The sequence below is a fragment of the Chlorocebus sabaeus genome, chromosome 1, assembly GCF_047675955.1.
Source record: "Chlorocebus sabaeus isolate Y175 chromosome 1, mChlSab1.0.hap1, whole genome shotgun sequence".
NCBI lineage: Eukaryota > Metazoa > Chordata > Mammalia > Primates > Cercopithecidae > Chlorocebus > Chlorocebus sabaeus.
Window position 1 is genome coordinate 124523896 of NC_132904.1, and position 20496 is coordinate 124544391.

Consider the following 20496-nt stretch of genomic DNA (forward strand, 5'->3'; position numbering starts at 1 on the left):
AGGGAAAGGCACACTGCTCACGCTCCTGCTGCCTCCACCCCTCAACCCCCTGCCCCACCGATCTCACTCTTTAGTCTGCCAAACAAGCCCATGAGCCTTCAAAAGGCGTTTTAATTCCCTTCATCTGCTCTCAGCTCACCTTCCCTACCTCCTTTGGGTCTGCCCACTACTCTCCATTCCCAGGGACTGTTGGCTGAGAGTGGGACGGTGGGAGGGAGGGAGGCAGTGGTGGGGGCAGGGGGAGCCAGCATTTTATTAGGCTGTTGAATTTGATTTATTAGGGGGGAAAAATCCTTCGCTTGCTTGCCACACAGGTTATTCTCAAAGTGAAAACTCTATTTTACTTTGAAAAAAAATGGTGAAAGTGCCTACAGTTATGAATGGAGCTCTTTGTTACCTTCCAGATCGACAAGACAGACTGTTTGGTTCATGTCTGTGCACCAGCAAAGGAGTGTGGGGGCCTGGGAGACAGATGTGGCCTTAATTGCATGGAAATATTAGAAGATCGTTAAGCCATTTTGACAGGATTTTCCTCTAGCTGTGAGAGCAAAGGGCCACGTCTGAGCCGCATCAGGCCTGGCCAGAGCCACTGGCGGGGCCTCTCATCCCCACGTGTGAGGGACACATGGGCCTTGGTTCATGTGCCCTAATATTGGTAGGGAATAGATGCCTCCTTGTCACCAACTTCCACCCCACGTCTCTGCCCCATAAGTGCAGAAAGCAATCTCCCAGGAAACCCTAAGGCCTGTAGTGGGAGTTGGAAGAGAAGCTACCCAGCGAAACAAATAGTTGGGAATGTATACGCACATGTATGTGGACAGAGAGAGATCAGACCATCTCCAGCCTGAAAGGTGCCCTCCATAAGGCTCTCCAGGGACCTACATGGGCCTGAAAGAGGAAATCTGTTATCATGACAAATAATGGCGTCTAAAGACAAAACCTTTTCTATCTATTCACTTCTTCCCTTTCAAAGTAACATTTGTTGCTTACAGAAGTCGTGACCCATGTCAGAGAAATCCTCAAACAATGTTGGCTCATCAAAGAACGAGACCCCATAAATATGGTCAACCTCGTTTCTCCTAGGCTGGCTTAATCATGGTTCCAATATACTTTTAGCTCCCCACTTCTTCCCCCACTTGCCCTGGTTAATTTTCTGCATGCTCAGAGAATGGAAATATTTTCATATTAGCTTAAATTAAAAATAATTAGGAGGGTTAGTCTGCTGGGAGGGAGGGAGAAGCCCCACCCAAACTACAGTTCAGTAATCCCTTTGGGTTACGAGAGTAATGTTTTAGATAAGCTCTTTCTCTCTTAGATCAGACAGTGCTGGCAGTCAGACCAGGGGTAGATTAGTATCACAGGGTCCTCCCTTCAGAGTGGTACACCCCTATAGCTCAGAGGCCACTTCTTAGAGTTGGGGTGGTAGGTGGTTGCTTAGATGATGTTTGGGCCTCAGTCTGGTGCCAATGGGGATGGGGACTAGGTGAACAGAAAGGAAGGCTGGTGGAGAGATGAGGAAGGAGAGAAGGTGCAGCCACAGAGATCCTGTTTTCATGCAAATGTTGTTGTTAACCCAAAGGGAAAAAGGGAAGAGCTCCCAGGCACGCTGGCAAGCCAGCATCCCCAGGCTGGGTTTGACATTTAAGGAGCAACAGCAACGAGTTAAGGGGCTAAGGGCCCACAGTCTGCAAGCACTGGTTTAAAATATAGTCACTCAGCCAGGCACGGTGGCTCATGCTTGTAATCCCAGCACTTTGGGAGGCTGAGGCGGGTGGATCACTTAAGATAAGGAGTTGGAGACCAGGCTCGCAAACATAACGAAACCCTGTCTCTACTAAAATACAAAAATTAACCAGGCGTGGTCATGGGCGCCTGTAATCCCAGCTACCCGAGAGGCTGAGGCGGGAGAATCACTTGAACCTGGGAGGCAGGGGTTGCATTGAGCCGAGATCCTGCCACTGCACTCCAGCCTGGGTGGCAGAGCGAGACTCCATCTCAAAAATAATAAATAAATAAATACATAAATACATAAATAAATAAATAAAATAAGATACAGTCATTCTGCCTACCGTGACTCTTCAGGCCAGAGCCTCCAGCCAGTCCGGATGCAGGGGCATCTTATTGTGGACTCTCTCTTCCGCCCTTCCAGAGGACTCCAGATCTAAGCGGTGTTTCAGGATCCTGCAGTGAGAGCCACAACATTTGACTCAATGGAGAAAGTGCCAAAGTCAAGCCTTCGCGTCCCCCTCTCCTTCTTGCTGTGTGCTCTGCAGAAGAGGGGATAAAATGCTCATCTGAGGTCCTGGCTGGCTGGCTCTGACCAGAAAGTCCCTGAGCCAATGAAGTGTTAATGCCTTTGCCTCTCCTCTCCCCCATTCCTGCTCAGTTCACAGCTTTCCTGTCCTCTGAAATCCCTTCCTTGGTAGCCAATTGCACCACCTCTTTACCTCAAGTTCTGCCACCTTCTCCTGAGGCAATGGCTCCCTTGCTTGGTTGGTTTCTGGGATGCTACGTGGGGGTGGCTGGGGAAGCTTGTGCCCGGACTGTCTCGGTAGCTCACAGTGACGTTGACAGTGCACTGCTTCCATTTGTAAATGCCATGTGCTTTCCAGAACGCTTTCGAGGACTTTATTCCTATTTCATCTAAGCTTCAAACATACCATCGTTCCCACCATATTTAATTCAGACTCTTCTCCCTTTCCCGTTGTCACTTCCCCACCTGTGTGCACAGCCTGTGTTTACATGGCAGGTTTGCCGCAGCTAGTCACTTTTCCAGGGTTACCATGCATATTTCCAGAATAATCTGCATTTCACCTATTTAGTTCACTGCAGGGACTTAGCCAGTTCCATGGAGGAAAAGTTCCACAATTCTCCTAATCTCATAGTCATTAACAATACCATTAAAACGATGGCATCATTTTTCCATAGACATACTCCTGGCTTTTATCACAGTGCCTGGCACATAGAAGATATCCAATAAATATTTGCTAAATGAATGAATACATCAGTGAATGAGGGTTCTTTTGTGTGACAAATCTGTTTTAGGGCACCATTGTGAGACAAGACATGTTAAAGAAATATCCAGAGTGACCTTCACATGTTTTGAGGAGCACATAGTCTGGTCACCAAACACAAGTGTCCACAGCCTGCCCTCTCCAAGACGGTAACCACTCATAACGTGACTTTTTAAATTCAAATGAATTACAGTTGACTAAAATTAAAAATTCAGTTCCTCAGTCACACCAGACACATTTCAAGTCCTCAATAACCTCACAAGGCGACTTGCTTCTGCATTGCACGGTGCAGATTTTAGAACAGTGCCAGCATCACAGTCATCTCCCCTGGACCAAATCAGAGAATTCAACTTCTTTCTATGTAAATGAATAAGAAGTTTAGGTAAAGTTTTTTGTTTCTCGATCCTGATTTTAAGATTGATGCTGACGAGTATGCATTTGTTGGTTTTATGTAGAACTGCCAACATGTTTTACAGGCCATTCAGACTGACGTCATACCGGAGAGCATTTTTGGTTCATGATAAAAGGAACAAGAGGACCACAAGGTCCCCCGGGGACATTTTGCTCTCACAGTTTCCCAAGAGAGAAAGGTTTGAGAAGGTTAGCTCCACTGGCTTCATCGCCTGTGGGTTTCTCATGAACATCACCAACCCACAATGAACAAGGGAGATCTCAATCACACAGAAAACCAAGTGGAAGTCGCAGTGTAAGAACTTGGAGCCATCTGGACATGGTGGCTCATGCTTGTAATCCTATCACTTTGGGAGGCCGAGGCAGGAGGACCGCCTGAAGCAAGGAGTTCAAGACCAGCCTAGGCAACATAGTAAGACCCTGTCTCTACAAAAAATAAAGAATAAATAAATAAATTAGCTGGGCATGGTGGTGTGTGCCTGTAGTCCCGGCTACTTGGTACTTAGGAGGCTGAGGTAGGAGGATCCCTTGGGCTCAAAAGTGTGAGGCTGCAGTGAGCCGTGATGATGCTACTGCACTTCAGCCTGGGCAACATGGCAAGATCATGTCTCTAAAAAAAAAATAAATAAAGAAAGAAAGAATAAAGAACTTGGAAACTTGGCAGACTTTGACAATGGATCCTGAGGAAAATGGAACTGAACAGGACATAGAAGTTCAGAAATTTTTGAGGTTTGGGACATCTCAGGGCATGTACACCTGGTAGGCTAATTTTCCATTTCCCACAAGTTTTTATAATGTGGAGGATTGAGCCTCCCTGCCATGAAGACACATGTCCTTGAGACAGACAGACAGGCATGGCTCTGTTGGGCAAGGTTGGCACCTCCAGCAGCTTCCAAGAGTAGAACACTAACTGCCCCTTATGGAGTAACTAAACTAGTCCAAGCCCCTAGGAACTGCCAGTGGGTTTTAGCTGGGTTTTCTGCTCAGCTAGCTTTACTGAGCTTGACAAAGAAAACATCTCCATGTAAACCCACTGAAATGTTTTCTTTGGAGGACTACGGCAGGACTTGTTCACAAAATATCCACTTTTCCTGTAGATGGATGCCGGGAGACAGGAGACCCCTGTGCTGGACTGTCCAGGCTTAGCACTCCAGTTAAGCAGGATGTAGGCCAGCCCTGTGAGTGACTGTCTGCAGGGCAGCTGCCAACGGAGGGACCAGCTGTGCACCAGAGAGGGAGTCTGAGCTCCATGATGAGAGGATGCTTGGCTCCTCATGTAGAGACCAGGCTGTCCTCAGTTCCCCTGACTCCCTCTAGAAGGGAGAGCGAAGATGACAACCAAAGGGCCCATGAAGCTCATGAACACCATGTTATGTGAGCTTACTCATAGACAGGGTGGCCATATAATGCATCATCCAAAGCGGGATAATTTTGAGTGAAAGGAGGCGCTAGTAAGCATTTCCTGGAACAATAGCATAAAGTGGAACTGTTCCAGGCAAAGGTGCTGTAGAATCACTCCACTAAAAGATTTTAGGGTTGAAGCCCTGGAAGGGATCTTAAACAGATCATGTAGCTCAGTCCTTTTATGTAATAGGTACATAAACAAGCCCAGAGAGATAGAGTGCCTTTTCTGTACCACGATTTGTGAATTATAGTAAGATTATTACATTCGGGGAGGGCTATGTGACAGGCACGAGTTAGAACACTATTATTATCGCTATTTTACCAAAAAGGAAACTGAGGCATGGAGAGATTAAAAAGCTTGTCCAAGGTCACAAGACTGGCAAGTGGTAGATGCAGAATTCAGATCCTGACAGTCTGGCTCTGTGGGTAATATGTCAAAGACGACAGGACTGTACCTCTCACAAACCTCTCTGCAGAGTGCAGAGCCCCTCGATCCTCACATCAAAACCCTGTGGGTGCTGTCGTTGTGCCCATTTTATGGATAAGAGGACCAATTCACTCAGCTAGTAAGTGACAATCATGTCTACAGAAAAGCACAAAGAAAATTATCGTGGGGAATTTACAATCTAGTTGGAGAGCTAGAACATAAACCTATGAAAAACCACAATGGAAGGCAACGGTTAAATAAATATCAAAGCAACGTGACAAGGCAGTCTAAGATAAAGCGCCAAATTGGTGGTAGAGGTGGACCATACAACAGACTTCAGCAGAATGGAGGTTCCTATGCTGAGCTGGAGTGAGCAGGGAGACTTCCTGGAGGAGGCGGGATTTGAGGTGTTCAACAGTTTGGTGAATGAATGAGATATGATTAGGCAGAGAAGACGGGGAGGCAATTATATGGAGGTGAAGCTGCATATGTGTATTAAATGTACATTAAATATGCCTCCAAAGGTTAAGAGGGCAGGCAAGAAAGAGGCAGGGGAGTCTTACATAACAAGAAGAAAAACTATTTGAAATAGGACATCAAAATGCAGGAGGCGGAGCAAGAAAGAGAAGGCGTGGAAGCATGGGGCAGAACAATTGAAGGTGACAGAGGGAAAATGAACAGAGAGCACAAAAGGAAAGGAGGAGCAGATTGAAACAGAGCACAGGAAGTGGGCAGAGAGGGCCCTGGCCGCCGAGCTCTCCCAGAAAATGGACCTCCCCAGGCCCCACCTCCCTCCATCACTCCCATCCACGAGGTTTCTGCTACACGTCGCTGCAACAATATGGTAACCATATGCCCTGGGCCACAAAAGAACTAAACACCTTGGACAGAGCGGTTCACCCAGATGTGCTAGTTGGAAATACTGCACCCTCAGGACCTGCTTCCCGACGTGATGGACCCGAGGTCACCAAGCATGGCTCCTCAGCCGTGAATCACGGAAAAGCAGCAGCCATTGAGAGCTGGAAAGCGGATTCAGGGTCTCCCCCGTCCCCATGCCCTGAGAGGAAACGAAATAAAATGGATGCACGCCTCATCTGTGCGTGGAGATGAAGCGGCGTTCTTTCCTGGCTTGTGTGCCTGAGGCAGGACATCGAGAGGCCGGTTTCGCCTTCGTCCCTCTGCCAGGCTGCTCCCTGGGTGTTGCTGGAAGGGACTGAAGCCCCGCCATGTGCATGTTTCCTCGTGGGCTTCCTGTGATTGTGAGGGCCCCGGTTGCCATGGCAACTGCCACGTGAGGAAATCGTCAGATAAGATCATAGCTTCTAGGAATAGGACCTCAAGTGGTTGTTTGGGGAAAGCGGTCAGTGGCTTCATGTTTAAATTTGAAGAAGAAACAGTCACTGGGTGTGGCTGCTTTAAAAAAAAGTTAGACAAGCCTGGGGGGAAAGGCTTCATCAAAACTGCTCAAAGCATAAAGATAGAAGGGGTAGTCTGACTGGTGTGGAGGTGTGGGCGGGGAGGGAGGGTCCCTGCATTTTCCATCGGGCGCTGAGGCTTTTATTTATTAACATAATTCACTGCACACCTCTTTGGTGCCAGGAAGTGTGCAAGCAACTGGGGATGAAAACCAGGAATCAGATTGACGAGGTTCTTCTCTTCAGGGTGCCTAACTAGAATCTGTCCTTGAGATAAAGAACGGGAAAGTTCCCATGACCCCAGGAATCGAAGGGACACCCAAGGGCACATGCCATCCACACTCCTTCCTCTCCTCAAGGCTTAGAAAAATTGCAGAACCTGCTGCCTCCAACCCTGGTGGACAAGTCTCTGTTTCCCTTGCGGGAGCCCATCCTTTAGGATCTGAATATTCTGACTCCCACCTTCCCTTTGTCACACAGAGTCCTCTCTTGTCCCTGCAGACCCAGATTGAGATCCTCTTGGTCTAGCTCCCATAAAGACCAGTCCTCAAGGGACATTCTCGGAAGCCTCTTTCTCAAGCTATAGGAAAGCTCCGGGTCTCCATCCTGGCTCCCAGGCTACTCTTTCATCCCTGCAGTGGGCGAAATTCACTCCACAGGGAAGCGCTGCAGTCACTTTCCACGGAGGCTCTTCTTCCAAACTTTCAGCTCTCTGTGGTCAGGGAAGTCTGACCATTTGTCATCATTAGAGAGCATGAAGCTTTCAGTAGAGGATGGTTAAAAATGTCCAGGAGCTGGGAGATGAAGTAACTTGCCCAAAGTTGCACAGCCAATAAAGCTCCACATTGACCCAGCTGGTGGCCAGTGCCTTTTGTTAGAACAGACTTAAAGCAGCTGTCCACGAAGGGAAGAGAGCAGTGCTGTGGCTTGCTGCCTTTTGACCCCATCTGCAGCCAGGATGGCCAGGGCTCCTCTGCGGGAAGAGGCTGCTCCCAGTGGGGTCCAGATCCTCACCCATCCTCAGGCGGCACCATCACTGGGATCAGAAAACCACTCTGCAGGTCAGGGACAACATTCACATCATGACAATCCGTGAGGCGTGGGCTGCAGGGCAGCAGCCCCTTGTCTCAGAGCAGGGTTCTGGAGGAGCCACAGTGCCCATCACCTGCCTTTTCTTTGTCCCAGAGCAGAGGAGGGAAGTGATGCATCTCAATGCAGCAGCACTTTATCCACCTGTGTGGCTGTGTTGCAGTATTTTTCATGACTGGTACAGCCACTCCAGTGAAATCTGGCAGAACAGAGTCCCAGGGAAAAGTATGTGGGACAGCACTTGTGCTGGTGCATCCAGGTGGCCTTCCCAGAAGCAGCCCTCCCTGCGGGTTCTCCCATGCCATCTGGGTTTTGTCGTGGTGGTTGCTGGTTCCGTTTTCATCATCCCACCTTTGCTTCAGTGAGGCCTGTGTTTGATCCTTCCCACCCATCAGGCTGGGAGAATACTGGCTCCGTCTTACAGAAGAGAACATCTAAGCTGCTTAACTGTAGTAAGTCTCAACATCTCAGTCTGGCTTTGCCCTGTCCCTTTGACACTGTGGGACCTACTTTAATGGTCAGACCACACCCTACTTTACTCTCTGAGGGGAGCTTGGTCCCGGATGGTTAAGTGTGAAGAATTACACCCAGTAAAGCACTGCCAACCCTTCTGTGGTTCCCACTGCCATCTAGAAAAAGCCACTGGACAGTGGGCAGACCCAGTGCAAGGAAACAGAAAGTAAAACGCACCGTAAAATGTTCGCTTCGTGGGGTTCAGATGAACGTTCTATCTCCCATCCTGTGAGTTTCCATATTCAGCACTTTTTGCTTTTCAGCAGTAAAAGCATTCTCTGTGGGAGGAGAATTTAACTTTGATCTTTAGAGATGCCCTTTAAATGTGGTTATGGTCAAAAAAGTGACTGTGAACACTCAAAGTCAACAGGCAAAGGTAAATACCACGGGAGACCTGGAGCAGCACTGAGCGGGAGGCCCGTGAGGCACAGAAGGCCATGGCTCTGGATTCTGTTACAGGGCACAGTCCTGGGAGGACGCAGAGATCCTCTTCTCCGAGCTCACTTAGGCTCCTACCCTTCATTTGTAAAACGCCATTAAATAAAGTACTTTCGTCTGCAAATAATTCCAATTGCATCTTCTAGGAATTCTTTCTCTGGGTCATCCACTGCCAAGCCCCCTCCCCAGGAAGTGGAATTTTAAGTGAAAGGGGAAAGGCACTTGGGAGGGAGAATGATGTTCAACAAGACTCCGTGAAAAGTCAGCCGGGGGACAGACGCGGTGGCTCACACCTGTAATCCCAGCGCTTTGGGAGGCCGAGGTGGGTGGGTTACCTGAGGTCAGGAGTTCGAGACCAGCCTGACCAACACGGTGAAACCCCCGTCTCTACTAAAGATACAAAAATTAGGTGGATGTGGTTGGGGGGTGTCTGTAATCCCAGCTACTTGGGAGGCTGGGGCAGGAGAATCGCTTGAACCCGGGAGGCAGAGGTTGCAGTGAGTCGAGATTGCACTATTGCACTCCAGCCTGGGCAACAAGAATGGAACTCCATCTAAAAAAAAAGAAAAGAGAAAGAAGGAAAGGAAGGAAGGAAGGAAGGAAGGAAAGAAGGAAGGAAGGAAGGAAGGAAGGAAGGAAAAGAAGAAAGAAAGAAAGAGAAAGAAAGAAAAGGAAGGAAGGAAGGAAGGAAGGAAGGAAGGAAGGAAGGAAGGAAGGAAGGAAGGAAGGAAGGAAGGAAGGAAAGAAAAGAAAAGAAAAGTCAGCCGGGCCCTCTGAGGCTCTGTAGCAGATTTGGCTGTGTGCTACGGCCTAAAATTGGAGATAGCAAAGTGGAAACGGTTTAGGGGAAGAGTAGAAGCTTTGCAGTCAAGTCAGCAGTCTGGAGGCTCACTAGGTGAGGGCCGGAGGCCAGGAGCAAACCTCTTTAAGCCTCAATTTTCTTTTCAATAATATAAGGATCCTAACTCATATTTTAAGAGGTTAAATGAGGTGATGATAGTAAAAGTTCCTTGGAAACTTCATGTCAGTAAATAATACATATTCTATTTGATCGTTCTCATTTTAAAAAGTGGTCCTTGTTTGGCTTTTGTCTGTCGTTTATTTTGATTTTGTTGTTTGGAGATAATTCCACTATGTGTCTATCAGAGGACTTAGACTTTAATGCTGAGATCGATTCCCCCTCACTGTGTGAACCTAGAAAGGTTATGCTTTGTGCCTCAGTTTCCCCACCTGCTCAGTCATGGTGCTGATTCCTGCCAGCCAGTGTCGATACCCATAGTGAAAGGATGCTCAGACAGTCACCTCTACAGCCTTTGAATATGGGTTTTCGGTTGCCGAGTAAAATGCTCTGAGATGTTCCGGTTACTATGGCTAACTAAGAAATTACCCCGAAACCTAGTGGCATAAACCAACTATTAGGCTCGTGAGTTTTGTTATCCTTCACTGAAGGCTCGTCACTCTCACGTCTGGAGGTTGATGTTGTGGTTGGCTGTGGCCTCGGTTCCTCTCCTGTGGGCCTCTCCATACGGTTTCTCAGTTTGGGCTAATTTGAGCTTCCTCACAGTATGGTGGCGATTTCCATGGACTAGAGGCCCAAGAGAGAACAAGAAGCAGGTGGAAGTCATAATACCTTTATCACCTTGTCCCGGAAGTCATGCAAGGCCATTTCTTGAAGCAATCACAAAGTTCCATCTGGGTTCAAGGGGGGAGAAAATAAGCTCCGCCTTTTGATGGGAAGAGAGAGGCAAAGATCCAAAAGATTCTGATGGTCATTTTGAGAAAATGCAACTGTGCCCCATGCAAAGGAGTTTTCAGTTAATGCTTTTTTGGTGACTGACTGATGTTTCCTATCTTCTTCCTTATCCAACTTGCCATAAAATTTACCTCCTCTTCCCTTTTCATTCCCTGCCCTCTATGCAGTGGAAATAAGGAGCAAGAAATGGGTGCACGTAGGGAGGAGAGAGAAGCAAAAGGGTTGGCCTTGCTCACAGCAGCCACCTACTCTTGACACTTCAGATTAGACTTGGAGTGACCCCATCCAAGGCTGATCACCCCCACTGCTGCAGAGCCTGCTGGGTTCCCAAAGCAGAGAACACAGAGGGCTTTGCACCTAAGTGTCTTGTTTACATTTCGTATTCTCTCTGACTGCCAGGAGAAGGGACTTCATGTCATTATGCAAAGAATGTAATAAAAAGCCAAAGCTAGTGTGCTCCCTGTGGTGACCCTGGGTAACGGATATGCCAGAGATTAGCGTTCCAGAGCCCTGCCCCGGGAGCGAGCGGCTGAGTGGGCCCACTGAGCAGGGCAGCCACAGGGAACTTGGTCAGGTTGCTTTTGACATTCCTTTCACCGACCAACTCCAGCCAAGCTGCTTCGCCCCAGACAACTGTCCTTAGGAGATTCAGGGCAGGACAGAAGGAAAGGAATGGGAAGGACACAATGGGGCACTGGTGCTTTTCAGGCCGCATGTCTTGGGTCACTCTGTGTTAGAAATAAAACTCAGCCTACGTAAAAGGAAGAACAGAGAGAAAGGGTCTCCCACTCATGTCCACATCTGGCGTTTTCCTCCTCTAACTCCACTGGACTCATAACTGTGAAATATTTGTTCCTTCCCACACATAGGACAATGGCAGAAATTTCTCTTATGTCTTCCCAAATGAAATGGGGAGTTCCTGAAGCCACCCTCTTCCTTTTTCCTTTCCCCTCTGGAGGCTTTTCCGTCTCGGCCTTAGCCAGGCTGTTTGGAGATGCAATTGTTTGCTCATCGTTCATATCGGCCAGGCCATCGTGCGGCTGTGCTCTGACCACATCCCCGTCACTCAACTGATGTGCACATGAAAAGTAACATTTGACTTAATCTAAGGAAAACAAATGTTGGAAGACACATTTGTGAGTATAAAAAGAAAAGATACATATAGGCACATATACGTGACAAATTCCAAAATAAGTGAAGTTTTAAAATTCATGAATGCACAGATGTACCCACGCCATTCTTCTGATATTCACTGAGTATGTGGTGTATGAACAACAGTATAAATAGGTGCTGGCCACCTACAATTTTCATTATCTCACAACAGATGCCTCCTCTCCTCATTCACAGGGCTATTCAGGCTCTACAACAGAGCCTTATCTATGCCACCTAGAGGCCTGGACTCAGAAGCCAGAAACAGGCAGAGGACTGAGCCTGCAATGGAACGACAGCCATGGTTTTAAAGGAAGAGTGGACATGCAGATTAGTGAAATCGGCTCTGTTCTCTAGGAGCCCATGGGATTTGCATTTCAGACTCTATCATCACCAAATCTACTTACTAGAAATTTAGGCAACTAATCTTTTAAACAATCAACATGCGGAGAAGTAGGTATCGCTCTGGCTTTATCTGAACTCCCTCTTGACCCGTCTCCAACCCAGTGGTTCTCACGCCATTTCTCAGCATTGACCTTCATTAAAAATTTTTTTTAACTTTTTTTTTTTTTTTGAGACACTGTCTTACTCTTGTTGCCCACACTGGATGGTACAATCATGGCTCACTGCAGCCTCCACCCCCTGGGCTCAGGTGATCCTCCCACCTCAGTTTTCCAAGTAGCTAGGACCACAGGCACACCACCACACCTGTTTTCTTATTTTTTGTAGGGAAAGAGTTACACTATGTTACCCAGGCTGGTCTTGAATGCCTGGGCTCCAGCACTCCACCTGCTTTAGCCTCCCAAAGTGCTGGGATTATGGGCATGAGCCACTGTGCCCAGCTTTTTAAACAATTTTTTTTTTTCTTTTGAGACTGAGTCTCACTCTGTTGCCCAAGCCAGAGTGCAGTGCTGCTATATCAGCTCACTGCAACCTCCGCCTCCTGGGTTCAATCAATTCTCCTGCCTCTGCCTCCTGAGTAGCTGGGATTACAGGCACCCACCACCACGGCTGGCTAAGTTTTATACTTTTAGTAGAAACAGGGTTTCACCTTGTTGGCCAGGCTGGTCTGGAACTCCTGGCCTCAGATGATCTTCCTACCTCAGCCTTCCAAAATGCTGGGATTACAGGCGTGAGCCACCGTGCCTGGCCACATTTTTAAGTATTTACTTTGCTCCAAGAAGTTTAGGTGCTTGATTTAGGTACTTTACTCATATTTTCTCATTTTATCTTTATCCAGAATTGCCAGGTTAGGTACTGATATTATCTCCAACCTACAGATGAGGAAATGAAGTTCATAAAAGTTGTACTAGATGCAGAATGAGCAGCAGATGAAGCTTGTATAGAAACACAAATCCCTCTGACTTGAGATTGTGCTCTAAGTTACAATAAACACCGGAGTTACCCTCAAAGAGCTTATGGTCTGAGAGGACAGAAAATTCACAAGAAAGAACCTGTAAAGAGCTGTGGTTATGTGCTTAGGCTGTAGACCTGAATTTGGATCCCACATCACACTCATTTTCTGTGCGACTGAGCAAGTTATTTATCCACAAATGTGAGTGATCTGCTATAGCTCAGATGCCACCCCAAGCAGCTCGCCTTGCCAGAGGTCTCTGGTAAAGGGGCATCATTGGATACAAATGTGCTGGGACACTTCCCTGCCTGGAGCAAGGGACCCTATGCTATCCTCTGGATCTAGGACTCAGTGGCTGAGAGGTCAGAGCCTCCGGACCCACAGACCTAGCCTTTCCAGCGTTCTGCAAAGGAAAGTGCTTCTCAGAAGCCAATGACTAAGCCAGCCCAGGGGTTCCTTTTATGGTGACAATTGTTGGGTCAAGAAGGAACCCCACAACGAAGCCCCACACAGGGCTAGGAGCCCACGCCTCCTGTCGTTCTCACTTGGAAGTCAATTTTACGTGGCATGGTCTAAAGTCCCATGGAGCCCACAAATCTTTTAAATAATAACTAACTTCTCTTCCCTTGAATAAAATAATCAGCAACAATAGGAGAAGCAAAGTCATTAGAAACGGAAGGAATGTAGTCCCTCTGAGGATGGCTGGTGAATTTGCATGCTGGTGTTCTTTCTACATCCAGCCTATCACCTCAGTAAAATACTTATTGATGATTTATCGGTGGAAAGTTCTTGAACGCTAGCAACATGCTCATTTCCTTGTAAGCTTTAAGTACAAGGAAGAGTTTTAAGTTTAAAAAGTTTTAAGAGTTTAAGTAAAGAGCTTTATAAGACACACATGAAATAGCAACAGCTCCTCATATATAACAAGCTGCAAATAAGTGAAATTTCTCCAATTCAGCAGCTTCTCGCCTGCAGACGGCAGCACCCATATCAAGTTGCCTAGACTCATTCCTCTTGTTTGCCTTCTCCGTCCCTACTCTGGTCTTCCTAAAGCAGTTTGGAGAAGGCTCCCTACTGCCAGTGGCATCATAAAAATGACAGTGTACTTGGCAAGGGCATGATCTTGGGGTGCTCCTAAAGCTATTGAACTGCAAAAGGGGGTGCCATTTATTTGCAGAAGCAGCAAGAATGTTCTCCTCCCCAACTCTACTTTTTCACTTGGGTCTCATATCAGCTTGTTTGGGGCCTTATCTCCCCAAATCTTTTATTCCACTTAGTGGCCCTCACCTCCCTTCCCTTGCCCGTATTAGCTTTTCAAATTCAGCCCAATGAGACAGACAGGGAACCCTTCTCCTTCATCTTCTCTCTCTTCACAGCCCCCATGATCTATCACTTCTTTTCTCCACATTGTAATGGAAAAAGGTTTTTGGTCTAGCAATGATTGCAAATAGAAGGGGGATGTGTGTGTCTGTGTGTGTGTGTGCATGCATGCATAACCAAAGCGGTATTCTCACGAGCTGTTAACAGCTCAAAGGAGTCAGAGGTCATCACCAGAAAGGTTTCATGGAAACAGGAAGCTCTCAGGAAGATCTCACTTACCTTACACAACGGCACAGATAATTGTGCATCAGGGTGAAAAGCTAAAGGAAGGTTACTTGCAGCAAAAGGAACCACAAAATTAAGACACAGACGCATACCTGAGTAGGGCTTGTCTAGTGGAGCAGTGAGAATAGTTAGAATTGGACAGAAGTTGCAGCAAGAGGAAGTTGTGCAATGTAAGGGTGGCAGGTGGGACAAAGATGACCTTTGGAAGACAAGTGGCTGATAAGAGATTTGCTGTGGTCTATCTCTAGGGAGCTCTCTGAGGGTTTTAAGCAGATTGTGGCAGGATGACAACGGTATTCACAACTTGCAAGGGAGCTGGATCCAGCCAGGGAGTGCGCGAGGTGTACTGAACAAGGGAAGAGCATGTCAATGGGCCATCAGGGAGGGAAGAATCTCAGAGAGAAATGCCCAGACTGGACAGTAGTGTGAGGCATTCGCGGTGAACCACGACGCTCTCCTCCTACAACGTTGCCACTTGGTTGGAGTTTCCTTGATTGTGAACTACATTCTTAAGGAAACTTCTATTCCAAAATGAGTTCAAACAGGTTTTGTGCCCTTTCTACACCTACACTCTATCTCATCACTTGTTTTTTCTAGCTGTGTACCACTCACTTCCTTAATAAGTCTCTCCTAGGTCTGCCTCCAGAACCCGGCTTTGTGTTCCCTGTGTACTCTCTTTGCTGTAAGTCTTGATTTTGCCATCTGCATGTCCCCTTGGACAGGACAATCCTGTGTTCATGTTGCCTGGCCCACCCTCTTTGGATAATGATGAGAGGAACTTTTTGCCCGTCTATTGGAGCATCACTGTGCCCAGTCCTGCCTCCCGGGCTTATTTGCCTCTGATAGGCCATCATCTTCTCCCCCAACCTAGAAGAGGGAAGGGAAAGAAATTATTTTACTGGAAACTCCAAGGTTCATGAATGATAAACTAAGAATGTAAGCCATTCTCTACAGCAGAAGATGCTACCTGATTCCTGAAATGTCATCTCTTTTTGTAGCAGGACTGTGGTTCATGCTCTTCACCCTTATCACCAAAAGACACTTAGGGGTCATAGGTGGTAATGTGTTCTCTGCTTCCAGGGTGGAACTCAAGGAATTTCATGGAGTCAGGGCCAGCTGTCTGAAAGGCTGCAATGTCACCCTTTTCAGCTCGGAACCATAATTCCTTATGCCCAGGTAACAGTTCAAAATTTAGGATACGAAGCCAAAGCTGATCTCTAGCTGAAATCAAGATTGGATATGACAACCAAGAAACAAATGGTTCTGACAAGCACAGCTTTACTCAGAGCATGACTCAAGGGCATCTGGTAGAAAATGAAGAAGGGTCTCAGCAGATATTAGGTCTAGGGAGATCCCCTCCGTTGGAGGATGTAAGTGTTTTAATATTGTGTGGGCAGCTCTGCTTTGAATGCATCTCTGGATGCACCTACACTCCAAAGCCTTCTGGTGCAAAAGCAGGACTCATAGAGCATATTCCAGGATTTCTTCCCTGATCCCAGCTGAAAACAGCCATAAAAGAGCCTCCCTTTTTGAATTATGGCTGTGTGTCTGCTGGGGTGGAGAATGGCCCTGGGAGAGAAGACAAAGCCCATGGAGCAGGTTGTAATTCTACAGGCATATGAAGAGCATTCATTCTGAAGAAGACATTCAATTCAGGAATGTGGATTACACAAGGAAAGTAGACAAATCCCAGCTTTAACAAGTGCTGTTCACCTATCACTACATTTTCAAGTAAAGATGGTGTATCCATTTGCTAGGGTTTCCATAACACATACCAGTGGCTTAAGCAAAAGAAATTTATTTGCTCAGAGTTCTGGAGACTGGAAGTCCAAGATCAAGGTGCCAGCAGGGTTGGTTTTCCTCAGAGACCTCTCTCCTTGGCTTGCGGATGACTGCTGTGTCCTCACGTGGCAGCCCCTCTGTGTGCACACTTCCCTGGGGGCTCTCTGTGTGTCCAAATTCCCTCTCCTTCTAAGAACACCAGTCATATTGGATTTGAGCCCACCCTATCAGCCTCATTTCACCTCACCCCCTTAAAGGTCCTATCTCTAAATACACTCACATTCTGAGTACTGCGGGTAAGGGCTTCAGCATATGAATTTTGTGAGGTCACAAGGCAGCCCCTAACAGGTTGCCTAAGAGAATCTTTGTTTGAATGTTGATAATCATGATACCTAACATGTTCTGAGTATGACTTACTATGTGCCAGAGACTGTTCTAAGTACTTTGCATGTATTACCACATCTATTATTCACAATTATAGATTATATAATTATTGATTATAGAGATTGTAGATCAATTATAGATGACTACCATCTTCTCTGAAGACTTACTTTGGTGTAATTATATGGCTGTAGTGAACACTATGCCCTGGTCCCTGACCTTGGATGCCTGTGATTCAATGTGACATGGAATAATGGAAGGCTCTTATCCTCATGTTTTGATTGGTAGCAGATCTCTGGAATGTGCAAGGTTTTTTAGTTGTTGTTGTTGTTGTTGTTGTTGTTGTTGTTGTTTTGAGACTGTTGCCCAGGCTGAATGCAATGGCATGATCATGGCTCACTGCAGCCTCTACTTCCGGGGCTCAAGTGATCCTCCCACCTCAGCCTCCCAAGTAGCTGGAACATGCCACCACATCTAGCTAATTTTTTCTTTCTTTCTTTCTTTTTTCTTTTTCTTTTTTTTTTGGTAGAAACAGAGTTTTGGCACATTTTCCAGGCTAGTCTAGAACTCCTGGACTCAATAGATTCTCCCACCTCAGCCTCCCAAAATGCTGGGATTACAGGCATGAGCCACCATGCCTGGCCAAGGCTTCTTTTCTTAATCCATGATCTCCCAGAGTCACACCCAAGTCAGTGATGGAATAATATGAGTGGGAGGACCCAACAGCCTCTTTCAGAGAGTCTTGCCCTGACTGGCACTTCACGTGTCTGAAATTCCTCTTTCGTCCTTTGGTTGGCTGAGTCACCAACATTGAGATCTATAGGATGTACCAGAACCTCCTGGAGGACCCTCAGCAAACTGCTGAGCATTTCTTACAAGCTACACCCCCAGACCAGATCTTCTCACTTAATCCACCTATCGACTCTGTGCTAAAGCTATTTTTATCCCTGTTACAAATAAGGAAACTGAAATTGGCCTGGCCACAGCCATGGGCCCCACCCTTCCCTTGTGTGACCTTGAGCAGCACACCTAGCCTCTCTGGGTGGATCTCACTGGCCTTGCCTAGAAAATAAATGCTGGATCTCATCTCTCCCCTCACTGCTGATGACTCCACTCAGCTCATAAGAGGCATTTCTGCTTATGCCTGGAAGAATCTAGCATTCATACACCACCACAATACTACATTCCATGCCAAGTCACCACTATTCTTGGCCTCCCTATCTCCACCATCCTTTTTGGGGGTCCCAGACTACAGCACCAATAAATGAACCCACTTTCATGAATCCTCCATCCCCACTCCACTGCCCAAAGTCCGTCCTCACCCAGGTAACCTGCAAACACCCATCTGGTTTGCATAAGGGCAAATCTGCCCCCTGGAGTGTGAGTCAAACAGGAACTTCCAGACAAGCTGTCCTGGGGCAGCCCTGGGCCACCTTGCCAGCTCAAAGCAAGAGTGCCACTTGCTTGGGTGAAGAGTGACACTGGGCTTTCTGTCTCTTCTCTGGCCCTGCAGGAGGCTCTGTCGGTGGTGAGCGACGACCAGTCCCTCTTTGACTCAGCATACGGAGCGGCGGCCCATCTCCCCAAGGCCGACATGACTGCCTCGGGGAGTCCTGACTACGGGCAGCCCCACAAGATCAACCCCCTCCCACCGCAGCAGGAGTGGATCAATCAGCCAGTGAGGGTCAACGTCAAGCGGGAGTATGACCACATGAATGGATCCAGGTAAGCTCGCCAGGCCTATGCGGACTGGAGGAAAGCGCCAAGTCACCAGATCTACAGTAAGTGGCTTCTGGCACTTAACGTTTTTGCAGTAGATGGAGCTCTGGAGCTGGGCCAGGAAGCCTGTGTCAGTCTCTAGAGAGCTAAGGCAGAGAGGGCCACAGACTGAAGATGGGATGGAGTAGGGCCAGGAAGCCCCCTGGCTCTCTGGGGCCCATGCAGCCCTCAGAGGCCAGGTAAGAGTCAGGCCCCAAGCGCCTGTGCAGACGCTCATGGAACACTTATTTCTTGTTAATCCCAGGCCCAGGTCCAGTCCTCTTGGGGACAGCTTAGCAGTAAGCTACTCTTCCCTGTCCCGTTGAAGATACTTAACCCCTCTGGGTGGGTCTCAGCAGAGCAAAGGTGACCAAACCATTCTTTAGTAAGAGTGGAGAAGGGATGAGGAAAGTAGACGCCTGTGGGGGCTCACTGTGTCTGGGAGTGGGCAGGCACCTGGAAAGTGTGCATGAAGGAGGTACAGTACTGGGTCAGTTCAGGCTTTGCCTGTAGAAATGGAGACGGGAGGGTCCAGGGAGAGAAAATCACAGGGTCATGGAAGAGGACAGTGGACAGGCAGCCTCAGTTTCATGTCCTGCCTCTGCCCCTTGGGCAAGTCATCGAAACCCCTCAGAGCCCCAGCTTTCTCCTTTCTCAGGCAGGACTGGGATATTCACTTCCTCATGGCTCCTTACTCTAGCGTTACTCTGATGCCGCAGGGAAAGGACCCAGGATGGTGCCTGAGACGCGTTAGGCACGTGCTCTGTAGTGACAGTGATTGACATGAGCAAAGACTTGAAAGACAGAGAACATCAGTCTCATTCACAAAATATCAGGTAATCTACTGGGCCAAAGGCACAAAGAGATGAAAATAAAGAGTAAGAGAGGGCCCTGAATGGCAGGCTGAAAACATGTGCCGTTGATTCCACAGCCAGAGGCTGACTTTGAGCACAGATGTGACATTTAACCTCATCAGAGCAGTGACTTGAGACTAGCGAACTGACAATCTTTCCGCACAGAGGGTAGGATGGGAGAGTCAGAAAGACAAGTGAAGAAGTTAGTAAAATACCCCAGATAGGAAACAATGAAGTTCTGAACTAAGTGATGGTAGTGATTATGGAAACTGAACAGGATAGATACATAAGGGAGAGAGCAAAGAGATGATTAACAGGGCTTAGGTGAATAAAGTATGAATGAAGGGGGTACATGACAGGAAAGAACCAAAGGCGACTAAAGTCTGCACATTTTAAGGGCTGGTGCTGTGAGCAGCTGCAGAAAGGTGGCACAGGAAATGCTTTAGGATGGGATGTCAACGTTCTCTTTGAGATTCCTTGTGAGCAATCGGTAGAACATCCAGATAAAAATGTCTACTAGGCTTTGGGAACTGAAGCTCAGATAATCTTTCAGGCCTGGAATTTAGGTTTGGGCATCATCTCTAAGGAGTTTGAACTGTGAAAGTGGATGAGGTCACCGAGGAAACCAGTCTGGATTGAAGAGAGAGAAGGGAATGAGCGTGGTTGGGAGGGAGAACTCCAGAGCAGCCCATGGCCTCAGACCTGCCTGTGGGAACTCCCAGCCCTACCACATTTCAACCCCACTAACCAAAACCAGCGACTGGGATCTCAGCCACCTTTCCAGATCCTGGGATTTCAGGAAGGCTCAGAGGTTCTGAGCCCACAGCCCCTCAGATGAGTCTCCCTCCAGAGGTAATTCTGATGGTGCTGGAGTTCCTAACAGTCGAAGGACATGGTGTGTTGAACATTTTCCCATATTATCTTACCACTTGTTCCCCAGGACTGTCCTACGAAGTAGTTACTGTAACTTCATTGTTACACAGGAAGGCAAGTGGGGCTTTCAGGCGAGATTGCTTTGTCTAAGGATTTAGAGGAGGCAAAGCTGGAGCCCGAACCCAGGCATGTGGTTCCAGCCCCACGTGCCATCCGTTAGGCACCTTTCGGCTCCCTCTGCTCGTGTGTCGTGCTTTTGCACCACCGCCTCACTCC

The 20496-nt window shown here is 47.6% G+C and overlaps 1 protein-coding gene across 1 annotated transcript in view; it reads left to right on the forward strand.

Moving 5' to 3' along the window:
- The window catches only part of FLI1 (Fli-1 proto-oncogene, ETS transcription factor), a 117945-nt gene that overhangs the window by 45979 nt on the left and 51470 nt on the right, over nt 1-20496 (forward strand). Inside the window, exon 2 of the mRNA XM_008021485.3 lies at nt 18249-18460. Within this exon, the coding sequence (XP_008019676.1) occupies nt 18249-18460 (212 nt within the window). The remainder of the gene's footprint in view (nt 1-18248; nt 18461-20496) is intronic.